General features: G+C 39.9%; 1 protein-coding gene across 6 annotated transcripts in view; it reads left to right on the top strand.

Moving 5' to 3' along the window:
- LOC115374759 (oxysterol-binding protein-related protein 1) overlaps nt 1-12,447 on the top strand; it is a 36,310-nt gene extending 23,863 nt beyond the window's left edge. For all 6 annotated transcript variants that reach the window (XM_030073850.1, XM_030073849.1, XM_030073848.1 and 3 more), the window contains 12 exons: nt 2,692-2,884; nt 6,426-6,501; nt 7,055-7,189; nt 7,928-8,025; nt 8,161-8,343; nt 8,447-8,554; nt 8,842-8,931; nt 9,172-9,298; nt 9,409-9,525; nt 9,678-9,801; nt 10,491-10,581; nt 11,144-12,447. In XM_030073850.1, coding sequence (XP_029929710.1) covers nt 2,692-2,884; nt 6,426-6,501; nt 7,055-7,189; nt 7,928-8,025; nt 8,161-8,343; nt 8,447-8,554; nt 8,842-8,931; nt 9,172-9,298; nt 9,409-9,525; nt 9,678-9,801; nt 10,491-10,581; nt 11,144-11,246 — 1,445 coding nt within the window. In that variant the 3' untranslated portion in view covers nt 11,247-12,447. The remainder of the gene's footprint in view (nt 1-2,691; nt 2,885-6,425; nt 6,502-7,054; nt 7,190-7,927; nt 8,026-8,160; nt 8,344-8,446; nt 8,555-8,841; nt 8,932-9,171; nt 9,299-9,408; nt 9,526-9,677; nt 9,802-10,490; nt 10,582-11,143) is intronic.
- The last annotated feature ends 731 nt before the right edge of the window (nt 12,448-13,178 follow it).

Raw genomic sequence — 13,178 nt, 5'->3', positions numbered from 1 at the left:
ACACCCAAAGCTCAGTCTGTTGGCATTCAGTCTGTTTCTGGAGCACCCCAGACACCATACCTAGACATGGCTGAATAAACATCATCAGCAGCTACATTTATGAGATGGGCTTAAAATCTTGTGCAGCAAAATTGTTGTACTGTGAAATTGTCCCTCCGTTATACCGAAGGTTAATGAGCTAGTGATAACAGCCAGCAAAATCTCTTGTTCTTAGTTCTGTTGTTTAAAGGAGACAGGAGAATTAAATTTGATGTGTTTTGCTGTCTATTCCTATTATTTTACAGTTGTAAACTTGTTTGGAAAGTAAACAAGATGCTAACAAATGGCTGCCCAAAAAAAAGTGAATTCCTGCAGACCTTTTGAAGATCACACTGCCTCCTTAGATGTGTAATGCCATAACAATGTCCTGCTTGACCTTAAAATGTAGCGACTTCTGGCAATATGACATGAAAAGCTTCACTGGTTTGTTTAACAGTGGTGATTGTGCTTTCCATATATTATTTATTTACACCATCATTGTCTTTGTGCTAAAAATTGATTCCACTCTTATTTTGCTTCTCTGTAAACCCAAAACACTCGCCACAGTGATTTGTATGTTGCTTAGATTGCATACTACAGTGCGTTCGTGAATTATGGAGCAAACTCCGGCTCTTGGATCATTGCATTATTTAAAGACACTCTGTTATCTACTGGTGAGAGACGCTCTGCACATGTGACTCTAACCTTCTCACAGCATATGTGAGGATTTTCACATTCTGTGATGTGTGTGTAAATCTTGCTTGTGCTTTTGTCCATATACACTCCTGATCAAAATTTTAAGACCAGTTGAGAAATTGCAAGAATTTACATTTTGCACTGTTGGATCTTAAGAAGGTTCTAAGTAGAGCTTCAATGCCTTTGATGGCAAAGGCAAAAAAGCTTTTTCTCCTTGAACGTGGTCGGATTGTTGAGCTGCAAAAGCAAGGCCTCTCGCAGCGTGCCATTGCTGCTGAGGTTGGATGCAGTAAGACAGTCATTTTAAACTTCTTAAAAGATCCTGAAGGTTATGGAACAAAAAGGTCAAGTGGTAGACCCAAAAAAAATTCACCAGCCCTGAGCCAGAGGATCCAATTGGCTGTCCATCAAGACACGGGACGATCCTCGGCCCAAATTAAGCTTGTCACTGGTGCCAACTGCAGTCCCATAACCGGCATCTGCGAGAGAAGGGTTTTAAGAACAAAAAACGTCTTCAAAGGCCTCGTCTCCTTCAACGGCACAAAATGGCCCGTTTGGAGTTTGCACGAGAGCACCAAACATGGGACATTGAAAGGTGGAAGAAAGTGAAAAAATTTAACCTTGACGGTCCTGATGGCTTCCAACGTTACTGGCATGACAAGGAGATCCCACCTGAGATGTTTTCTACACGGCACAGTGGAGGGGGTGGCATCATGATCTGGGAGGCTTTTTCCTTCAATGGAACAATGGAGCTTCAGGTTGTGCAGAGGCGTCAAACGGCAGCTGGCTATGTGGAGATGTTGCAGGGGGCATCCCTCATGACTGAAGGCCATCGTCTGTGTGGTAATGACTGGGTTTTTCAACAGGACAATGCATCAGTTCACAATGCCCGCCTGACAAAGGATTTCCTCCAGAGAAATAACATCACCCTTTTGAACCATCCTGCGTGTTCCCCTGATCTAAAGCCAACTGAGAACATTTGGGATTGGATGGCAAGGGAAGTTTACAAAAATGGACACCAGTTCCAGACAGTGGATGCTCTCCGTGAAGCCATCTTCACCACTTGGAGCAACATTCCCACTAGCCTCCTGGAAACACTAGCGTCAAGCATGCCGAAACACATTTTTGAGGTGATTAACAAGAAAGCGTTTTTGCCTTTGCCATCAGGAGGTCATGACAGTGTGGATACCTGCAAAAAATGACACTGAATCCACATTTTTGCCAAGATTTGGGCTTTTAAAGGCAGTGGTCTTAAACTTTTGAACAGCTGATGAACAGCCTATATCAGTTTAATAGTTGTTTGCAATAAATTGCTTACTCAATTTTTTTTTTTTTTTTTTTTTTTTTTTTTTGTCTCACTCCCATTTCTTCTTTTTGTATTTTGAAGCTCTACTTAGAACCTTCTTAAGATCCAACAGTGCAAAATGTAAATTTTTGCAATTTTTCAGCTGGTCTTTTGATCAGGAGTGTATATAGCCTGTTTGTGAAGCAGTGTTGGATCTGCTGTCTTGCTTGTACTAACATCCTGTGTGTTAATACATACAAGTATCATGTAAATCTAAATTAGTATTTTTGTGAACAGGTGGTTTAATATAAACCAGGGTAGCATGTCTAGTCCTCCATTGTAAAAAGACTGTTCTTCCCTCCCCTCTTTTGTTAATGTCACAGTGCCTGTATTGTCCTGACAGTGTGCTGGCTAGGGGGAGGAGTAGCATCCACTCAGCTCAGAGCAAACAGTGTTGGAGGAAATGAAGCCTCTGTGTGGCCTCTCATTGGAATACAATCCTCAGGTGTGGCTGGCTGGTAGCAGGGAGGGGGAGTGATGTGAATGATGGATACGAGGAGTAGTTCTTTTTCACCGGCGGCACCCTGTTGAGGCTACAGAGCTGCAGGTTTCTGAGCCAGGCACATTACTGCATGAGCGTGTGAGTGTTGGCGTCTGGTATGACCTGGTATCTGCCCCCTGTCATCCCACAGAGTCAGAGTCGGAGCTCTCAGTGAGCGGCTTCCTGTCTGTGGCCAGCCACTCCTGTGAAGAGGACGAGGGGAGAGACACCCCCCTTTCCAGCAGCCTCCGCTGTCCCAGCACCCTCAGGGGGCCTACCGGAATGTCTGGGGAGGGTAGCCATGGCAACCAACCAGCCCAGTGCAATGGAGTCAAGAAGCGCAGGTGGGACATGTTCCAGTTATGAAGTCATACTTGTTTACCAGTTTATCTTCTTTCCATAATTCATTGAAGGAATTAGAGTGCTCTGCACACAACCTATTTTTTTTTTTTTTAAATAGTGCCAGGGCTTTTTTTTTCTTTAAGATTTTCATCACAAATGACTGCAGGATTCTGTAGTATTTGACTTTGGACTGTGGTAGCTTACATATTGTTTACCTAATTATCATCCAGTGACAGATCACTTAGAAGCCATGTCTGACAGGTTACAGACTTCTGTCAACAAGTGCCTTGGAAAATAAATGCCACATTATAGGTAATGGGATACCACCTCTCCATTCCTGGCTGTTTTTGTATTGAGGTGCTCATGTTTGAGCAACCATTCCCCTCAGAATAGTCACCTGTTATGTTTATTCTGTCAAATTTTACTCCCCAAGCTATGAATGGGCTTGGTGTTTGGTGGCTTGTCCTTGAAGACTGGACAATCTCTTATTTCCGTGGATGCTGATTTTTTGGCTTGCCCTCTGTTCTGTAATCCAACAAATGATGCATGAATAATTTAGCATGTGCTGGCTTAGAGAGAGTTGGAAGAAAGGGGACTGGCGGACTGGCTCTGTGTGCATATGTGTAGGCCTGTGTGTGTTGAGAGTGTGTGCATTAAAGATTTATCAGTTGTCTGTTTATATGGTATTACTCCTGTCATTCAGAGACTTCTGTCCTAGGTTGCCTGTAGACAGGCCCAAGTTTAGTTATTTGATGGAATGAGGAGACAGGTGTTGTCCTGGTAAGAGATACTCTACACAGCACAATTTGGTTCAGGTTACTTTATTTGTACCCGCAGGTAAACTTGGTCTAGAGTACCCAAGATATCCATCTTAACACACATTTTAAAAAACAACATCGACAGAGAGACAATCATGATAAAATTACTGAAGTCTCCAATAACCAGGACTTAAAAAGAGAAGGCAAAAAACACTCAAATAAATAACCGTCATCTGTGCGGTGTTAACTATGATTTGTTCATATGAGTGATGGCTGCTCAAACAAAGCTATTTTTATACCTCTTTATTCTATATCTGGGATAATAAACCTCCATCCAGAGGTAGGAAGCTGAAATTTGATATGCGAAGGGTGGAAGTCGTCATTTAAAATTGAGCCGGTTATCTGCCGTAACTGTCTGGTCAAGGGATGCTGAGTTAAGCTGTGGCTCACCAGTCAGCCAAATACACCATTTAACAATTTGATTCAGATAGTTTCTGTTCTTTAAAGATAGGTTTCCAAACCATGACACCAAAGAAAAAGATCAAATTGATTCAATGAAAGCATGATAGAATAGGGTCATCACGGTTTTGTCAACATGGAAATAGGTCAGTTTTCACAAACAAGACAAGTGCTGGTGCCCCTTTTTGCACAAGGGCTTCACAATTTGCTTCAAAGTTCAATTCTGAGTCAATAATTGTCCTAAGATATTTGTAGGATTGCACACATTCCACTCTCTGACCCTTAATAGATATGACTTTATGTGTGTTGGCATGTCTCCTAAAACCAGTTACCATGACTTTGGTTTTAGAGATGTTCAATTAAAAGTAGGACTCTTCACACCATTTGAAAAGTTGTCAATGACTGGGCTGTGGCTTGTGTAAGTGTGTTTAAAAGCAGAGGAAAAAAGCAACAAGTCTAGACTGGGACCCATTTCCTTCCAAATGTTTAAAAAGTAAGTTCAACAAAGTGACTGTGGCATCCTCTACTCATCTGTGTGGCCTATAAGAAAACAGCATGGGATCAAGTGCATGCTCAGTCTTCCTTAAGATTTCTGATGTTAGCAGTTTTTCAATCAATCAATCAATAAATAAATAAATAAATAAATCAAAATAATTTGAACTTAAACTCAAATTATGTGAGAGCAACCAGTCTAAAATCACTGAGTTTTGGTGCAAATGGATTTGGGAACAGGGAATTCCACAGCATCCTTGTAGACTTTAGGAACATGATGTGCCTGTAAATACTTAAAAATGTTGTGGAATACAGAACTTAGTTCTTCTGCACAAGATTTAAGTAGCTAAATGTCCACAGTTGTTGTCAAGTCCATGACTATTATCTTTTAAACATCTTTTTGGTCTGTGTCAAACTGCTGACTGTTGTGAAGTTTGTGACTGTGTATGCTGGACTCAACACATTTGGCCACCCATGGTTTGTTGTTAGGGTAAATTTTAACTTTCTTTCAGTGCAGTGAAAACGTTCTTGTAGGGAGAGCACAGATTCTTTGGTCCAGTCTTATATCTTGTTTGTCTGTGTTTTCTCTCTCTTAAAACGTGTTTTTAAAATGAGCAGTAGATGCACACAGTTATCATCTGCAGAGCCAAGTGAGGGTAGTGAAGTGATTTATAAGCATCCTTTAATGACCCATAACAAAGATCTAATGTCTTATCCCACCTGGTTAGACAGGAGAAATGTTGGTTAAAGTGTCTCTGACATATTGGTGTAAGTGTTTTTTTTTTTTTTTTTTTTTAAGGGAGGTGGTAAGAGAGATGGTTAAAATCACCCAGTATGAAATTTCATGCATCAGACAAAATCAGCTGCAGTTTTTGCATCATCATCATCACAGATAGTGCTGAAGGCAGAGGTGACATTTGCCTTTGGGTAAAAGTTGGACATCTGGTGTACACGGACGTTGTCAAATAGGCACAGAGCTACAGTATTGTTTGTTAAAATATAAACATACCCCACTACAATTCACACCCCGTTAACAAAGGGCATCTTTTCCGTGATAACATCTTGCTGTGGATTGTTATGAAATGGTTCACTTGAGAAAATATTCTACAGACCTGAAGGCCATGCCCACGAGAATACCATAGAGTGTGCTACTTCTTTTTTCCACGAATGTAATAATGATTTTATGACTGTACGGGCCCAACTGTACACATGATGGCTGTAAATAATTGTGCCAAGGTGAGTGCTTTTGAGTATTCGTTTACCTGTTCTGGTGTGTTTAAGGGGTTGATACAAGTACAGTCTGCCAAACAACACTGGCCTGTTCATCCCACAGTTGGAAGGCTTAGCTCATTGTTTGACCAGTGTGAACCAGAGTAGCTGACAGCTCATTAGCTCACGTGTCAGGTAACAGTGTTTCCAAATAGAAGGTCAAGTTGTTGTATCTACCCTGTAACTTCTACATAATTATCTCACAACATTCTGCCAGTCCGAATGGTATTTTTTCTATGTGTAGCTTCACTTAATGTTCATAGGTAATGGTTTGGTGCTCCATGATGTATCTGTGAAGCAATGAAAATTGAGTGCAGAGGAGGAAACCAGGTCATAGGCCTGAGTGCAGATTGTTTGCCTGCTAGAAGCTGTGCACTTCATACACACACTGGAAAATTTACCTAATAATTTCCCCATGATATACTTTATCCCTTTAGCAAGCCCCTGCTCTCAGCAGTTAACACAAATTTTGTGTTGTTGCAAATGTGCACAATACTTAATTTGTTTATGTATTCCTGATCTAGTTGATAATGTTTGTTCTTCTCCCTGTACGGCCATCTGACAGAAACTCTCTACCAGCTCCCATGTTCTCCAAGAATGATGTCAGCATCTGGAGTATCTTGAAGAAATGCATTGGCATGGTGAGAGCAGCCAGTCCACCTCAAACAGCAGCCTCGGTTTACTTTTGTTGTGCTAGTACTTACTGTGTTAGGAGAAAATAAGTGCTGATTCCAGATTTGTTCTCAAGTACCTTTTTGAAATAATGAATACATTTGGATAAAAAGTTCAGTTATGTGATAAATTAGTCTTTGATCTTTGGAAGTCCAGTCATTATTAGCAGTGGTCTCCTGGGACCCTAAAGGGCCCCAGTTCTTACTGTCAGCCAATTCCCTGTAGCCTACTTTGCATGCCTGAATTTAATTATGTTTCATAATCTCTATTTATTTTCAAATTTCCAATTCAATAGAGCTAATGGCTCACACATTCTTAATTCAATGGGCAGGTTGACGTACCCCAGATAAGACTTTTCTGCCTACCGTAACTTGAGTACACACAAAAACAAAATATTGATCTACAGAATTAACTCTGTTAGAATAGATTTAAAATTACTGTTGAATTGACACTGTGTATCCTAATCAGTGTCCTGCAGTGATGTCTCTTAGCTTCTTTTATCTTCTCCACATCTTCTCTCAGGAGTTGTCAAAGATTACCATGCCGGTGGCCTTTAATGAGCCCCTGAGCTTCCTACAGCGACTGACAGAATACATGGAGCATACCTACCTCATCCACCAGGCCAATACTTCATCAGACTCCGTGGAGAGGATGAAGGTTGCACTGCTCTTAATTATTCTGATAAAAGGAAAACAGTTAAAATTTGGGTAACCCTTTATCTTAAGGGTAGTTCATAAGACTGACATTATAGTCATAACCATAAAATGACAGCTGTCGGGAACATAAATGAAAAATGATCACTGTTGAAATTGTAATTCAGTCTGTCATTTTTTCTGCAAAGCTGACATTGTCTTTGTTAGAACAACTTTATGTTCTAAGATTGCAGCTTTTGTCATAAGTGGTAAGTGATGTGTGACATGTCATTGTCATTACAATTTAAAATTAGTCAAGGCACTACAATTTGTCAAATATGACACTGCAGGCATATTTAGAGATCCTGATTGTCAGTCTTCTCAACTTTGCAGGGAAGTGACATAATTGGCAGACTGATATTTAATCACAGTCCAAAATATTAATTGTACACAAGCAGAGTGTGCTTTTATGTGATATCCTGTTGAATGTACATACATTTGTACTTCTTTAACCAATCAATCAATTAATCAATCAGTGTCCTTGTCATGGTTACTGCGGTGTTATGACAGTCTTATGAACACCCCTTCAATTTAAGTGCTACCAAAACTTAACAAATCTAAATATTCATATCCACAATTACATTATTAGCCATGGTTTGTAATTAAAGATTACATTATGTTTTATTTTACCATCATTTGAGAGTAGGCACTCTTAAATATTGAATTATCTATAATTTTTCCTCATCATGCTCCTTGTCTGTAGTGTGTCGCGGCCTTTGCTGTGTCAGCTGTAGCATCACAGTGGGAGAGGACCGGAAAGCCTTTCAACCCACTACTAGGAGAGACCTACGAGCTGATCAGGTAAGACTCTGAGCTTTTTTAAGTGTGTATGGTCCTAAGACATTTCTACATTTACACAAAGTATTCTACATTTGGCTTAGGCTTATTTTTGATTGGACTGCTTACGATGTCAGCATTGTCTCTCTTTTCCATCAGAGAGGATCTGGGCTTTAGGTGGATTTCAGAGCAAGTGAGCCATCACCCTCCAGTCAGTGCCTTCTATGCCGAAGGCCTCGAGGAGGATTTTGTCTTCCATGGCTCCATCTACCCCAAACTTAAATTTTGGGGAAAGAGTGTGGAAGCAGAGCCCAAAGGTGTCATGACTCTGGAGCTGCCTAAGTAAGTGAGGAACCCAAGGCTTTGTAAGAGATTGTAAGAGTAAGGTCTTATTTTGCTGTAAAGTCGTGTGTTTATTTTTGTCTTTACCTGTTTGTCTTGGCAGATATAATGAAGCCTACACTTGGACAAACCCGACCTGCTGTGTCCACAATATTATTGTTGGACAGCTTTGGATAGAACAGTATGGCAACGTGGAAGTGATCAATCACAAGTAACAGCAATTCCTTGTCTGTATTGTTTCTCTTTTGTTTTTGTTTTTTGCACACACTTGTATACACACAGGCTTGTTGTGCTGTATGAATATCTTTGTGTGTATCTGCACTCTGCAGCATTGTGTTCATATACTTTAACATTCAGCGTATGGATCATGGGAACCAAACTACAACAGTTGCCAATGAAAGAGAATGTGAACAGGGTGGTTAATGTTTGAAAGCCTTGTCTCACAGCAGGGGAAAAGTGAAAGAGAATTGCTGAACACAGTCTGTCATTCTGTGACAGGACCGGAGAGAAATGCTGTCTGACATTCAAGCCGTGTGGTATCTTTGGCAAGGAGCTTCATAAAGTGGAGGGGTACATCCTAGATAAAAGGTATCTCTATTGTTTTGCTGTCAATGATATCAGAACTCATTTGTGATATTCAGTATTGTCTCTTTATGATGTTCTTGTCACCCTGAATGAGTGTAAATGATTAAATCTCACATGTAACAACCCAGTGAATAATAAACAGATTTACTGATTCCTATAAGTGCAATAATCACCAGTTATCGTGTATCAGAGGCACCTAATGATGAGTTTTAATGAACTGTGCTGCTGTTTGTTTTTCTGCAGCAAAAAGAAGCTCTGTGCAATCTATGGAAAATGGACTGAGTGCTTATACACAGTAGACCCCAATACCTTTGATGTCCACAAAAAGGCTGAGAAAAAGAACGCTGAGGAAAAGAAAGGCAACAAACAGGTATTACAAGTCACTGCTGTAAAATGTGTGACCTGCCTGCATCGCTCTAAAGTTACACTTGTGTTTTACAATTGTGTTTGTCAATGTTTCTACATCCCCTGTGGCTCTAGAGCAATGTGAACGAGGAGCCAGAAGAGATGCCTCTACCTGACGCTGAGACGGTCCAGGTCATCCCAAGCAGTGAGCTCATCTGGAGGATTGCACCTCGACCAGAAAACTCAGCCAAGGTTCGAGGACAGAGAGGTGGAAAATGAAAGAGGAGTAAATGGACAGAACACAGGGAAATGAGATGTTTTGATGCTGGTTGTACCTCTTGTTTTGATTCTTGTCATCTTCATTGATGAAGTTTTAAATGCATGGCCATTTCATTGTCTTGCAGTTCTATGCCTTCACTACATTTGCCATGCATTTGAATGAGCTGGAAAAGGGCATGGAGGGAGTCCTTCCCCCAACAGACTGTCGCCTCAGGCCTGACATTCGCGCCATGGAGAATGGAGATATAGGTATAGTAGTTTCCTCTGCAGGCTGAGATTTTATGTTTACATGTTTTTTGTGAGGAGGTGGCTCAATAGTAGGATTACTTACTTGTGCTTACAGACAGTGAAAATTCAGTGCAGTGGAATTCACCCTTGGAATGCACTTATTTGCAGTTTCCTATGTATTTAAACAATGTGAAAAAGTAAAAAAAATATGTTTTGGGCAAGATTTTTTGAGCGTATTTTGGGGAGATTTCTGCTTTAAAAGACCGTCACAGTGGAAAGAGACAGGAAAGACAGGACTGAGAAAGGGGATGACATGCAGCAATGGGTCTGGGCTGGATTCAAAGCCATGCCGCTGCGACTGAGCCTTAGTATTACATGGTATGTGCTCTAGAGTCTAGAAAGTGAGCCACCAGGGCATCCCAAAATTGGAGAATTTAAGGTTCACTTTTCATTTTCACAATGGAAGGCTCTGCGTACAATGTTGCTAGTTTGTCTTTTGGTCTTCATTGCCAAATTACAGAAATGATGTGATACACACTTTAGCTTCAGTGTTAAATATCTTTTTAGATTAATTTCTGTACATGGACCAATTGTTTTGTAACAGTCATACCAATACGGTGATGGGATGCCATAGATTTACACATAAAAACACTGGGTACAGTGCATGATACCCACGCTGGTGCTCACTTTCTTATGTTTATGCCTTACAGATCTGGCAAGTGCAGAGAAGAAGAGACTTGAGGAAAAACAGAGACTGGCCCGGAAAAATCGTGCCAAATCAGATGACGAATGGAAAATAAGGTTAGTCACTGAGTAATATGGCCTATGGGACCATCATCTGCTTGGTAGATGTGTTAAAGCCATTGCTGATTCCAGTTCCGCTTTGCTAATTGCTTGCCCATTTTGTCTTGTTATCCGCTATGCCATCCCTTTTGTTGTTGTTGAGAAGGAACCCTGCATTGGGCCCAAGGTTTGGTTATTTGACTCTACCCTGCTTTGCTTTACATTCTTGTTGTATTGCTGTATCTATTGCTTGCTGTTGTGTCACTCTTTAAGTGCAGCACACCACCACCCTCCACAGGACAAAATGCACAAGTGCAATTGGGTACAATACTTAGTAAATAATGTGTGCAAATACACTGACAGTGAGAATATGGATGGTTCCACTTTATTGCTTGTGTTGCCATTTGACCTCTAATGTTTGGTTTCATCAAATTCCTAATATGCTCACCAAACAAAATGACATCACTTTATGAACTACAATTACCCTCTTGTGTATTTTGTTTCATTTTGATTTTTTTCCCCGTCATCCCAAACATCCTGTTCACATTAAATAAACCTTTTCATTGTTGCAACTCGGCAGGTGGTTTCATCAGGGACCCAATCCCCACAACAAAGCTCAGGACTGGCTCTACTCAAAAGGCTACTGGGACAGGAACTACACTCAGCTGCCTGACATCTATTAATATACAGAAACACATAGGCATGTATGCCACACATGTAGATATCTACTTCAACCTCATTCAAACTTTTCTGCTGTATCTCTGTACTAGAGCTTCTGATGCTTTCAACTAATTTGAAGCCTGAAAAATGCAACAACATAATCATTTCAAAATAAAAGTACAGGCAGGGAATAGGCCTTAATGAGTAATGTACCTGCTCCAAACTGTATCTTCAAGCAGAAAAATGCTGTAAAACACTGGCTGGCAGGAGCGGAATGACACCAAAGACATTAGCTTTGCAAATTGATTAGAGCTAATTGTGTCAACACTCAAAGCACAAAAATAAATACCAATTTTGCTTTTTCACGGTGGTTCTTGACCACTATAAGGTGTAGGTATGTTTGAAAAACGTAGGATGTCTTTTACAATTATTAGATATGAAACTGAACTTAAGTAGAAATTTAACTTGAATGTGAAGTGGATCCTGTGCTGTTACTCAGTCTGTAAAGTGACAGCATCACTTATCTGTGTAACACAGAGCTTTCTTATGTGATTTTGTCTCAGGCTTGTACTTCTATTCACTAATTCTCGAGATCATGTGATATACATCTGTAATTATCATTGCATCTCAAATGTGGCTGGCCTTGCAAACCTGTGACTACGGTCAGGCATTTATGTTTTGTACATATTAGATAACATTAAACTGAGTTACTCCATAATTCAGTCCTTAAATTAATTTGAGCTGTGTACAAAGAAGAATAACAGCATTGCACATAAAATCTTGACTCAGTAGCTGCAGTAGCACTTTGTTCCTTAAACAGCTTGACTGAAGCAATTAAACCACTCTGCCCATATACAGAATTATTTTGTTTAAAAGTTTTGCTATAGTGAATTATAAATTGTTATAATCTGAGGGACATATACATTTCTCATATCTAGCTGTCACAGTGAATGCATGTACATGACTTGAACTATGCAAACATTAGCTGCACCTTTAACAAAAGAATAAAAGTTGACACCATGTTCAAAGTGTAATCGAACATTCCTTTCCCATGCTGCAAGTAGCTGTTGTAGATACTCTGGATTATTAAGATACAGGACACTGGACTAGGCCTGCAGTTGTGCCCTCTGTAAATGCATAGTTTTACCTGTTACTCTTTGTGTACATCGTTTGAGAATAAAATAATTTCTATTGTTGCTAAATAAAAGTTTAATGGTAATTCAGCGTGCTTTGTGTTGACTGTTTACTTTTTAAAATGCTGCTTTGCATTAGGTGAAATTATCATTTATTCATGTATTTAAGAATTTATTTTCCCTGGTTTGAGAGATCATTTGAATAGGGGATGGGTGGGACTAGCAACCAGACACTCCAGACTTACCATACTTACAAGCAAATGTGCACAACTAAAACATAAACTGTATTACATTATAATTACAGCTAACTTCCTGTGTGTCGTGTCAGCTAGCCAAACTACCTAAAACTGTACTTGGATTTTGAAGCATGCATATTTCAACAGTGGGTGTTACTGATGGTCAGACTTGTTTAATAGACTATTCTTGGCCAAACCTGCTGCAGCAGTCCAGAAAAAAAATAGGCTATTCCTGTCTGACACCGATGAAGGCAACTGAATTGTCCCAGGCAGACGTTGCCTACTGAGATGCAAGAATAGCAGCTGTCCTGTAAATAAAACTGAGATTTAGGTTTCCTCAAGTCTTTTTCTTGGCCTTGACAGCATCCAGTTTACCTCTAAAATGAAACAGTGCCACACTGTGGAAAACTGTGGGATGGATTTCTATTTTTGTTCGGCTGTTTCCATTTTGAAATCTAGTCCACATACAAAATGTTTCTCAATTCTAAAAAAACTAAAACATAGTGGGTACACAAAAAACATGCTAAATAATTTTATGTGGTTTTTTTTTTAAAGCAAGATAATGAAAAAAAAATTGTCTTAAGTT

The sequence above is a fragment of the Myripristis murdjan genome, chromosome 17 (genome assembly GCF_902150065.1).
Source record: "Myripristis murdjan chromosome 17, fMyrMur1.1, whole genome shotgun sequence".
NCBI classification, from domain to species: domain Eukaryota; kingdom Metazoa; phylum Chordata; class Actinopteri; order Holocentriformes; family Holocentridae; genus Myripristis; species Myripristis murdjan.
This window is presented reverse-complemented; position numbering and strand designations above follow the sequence as displayed.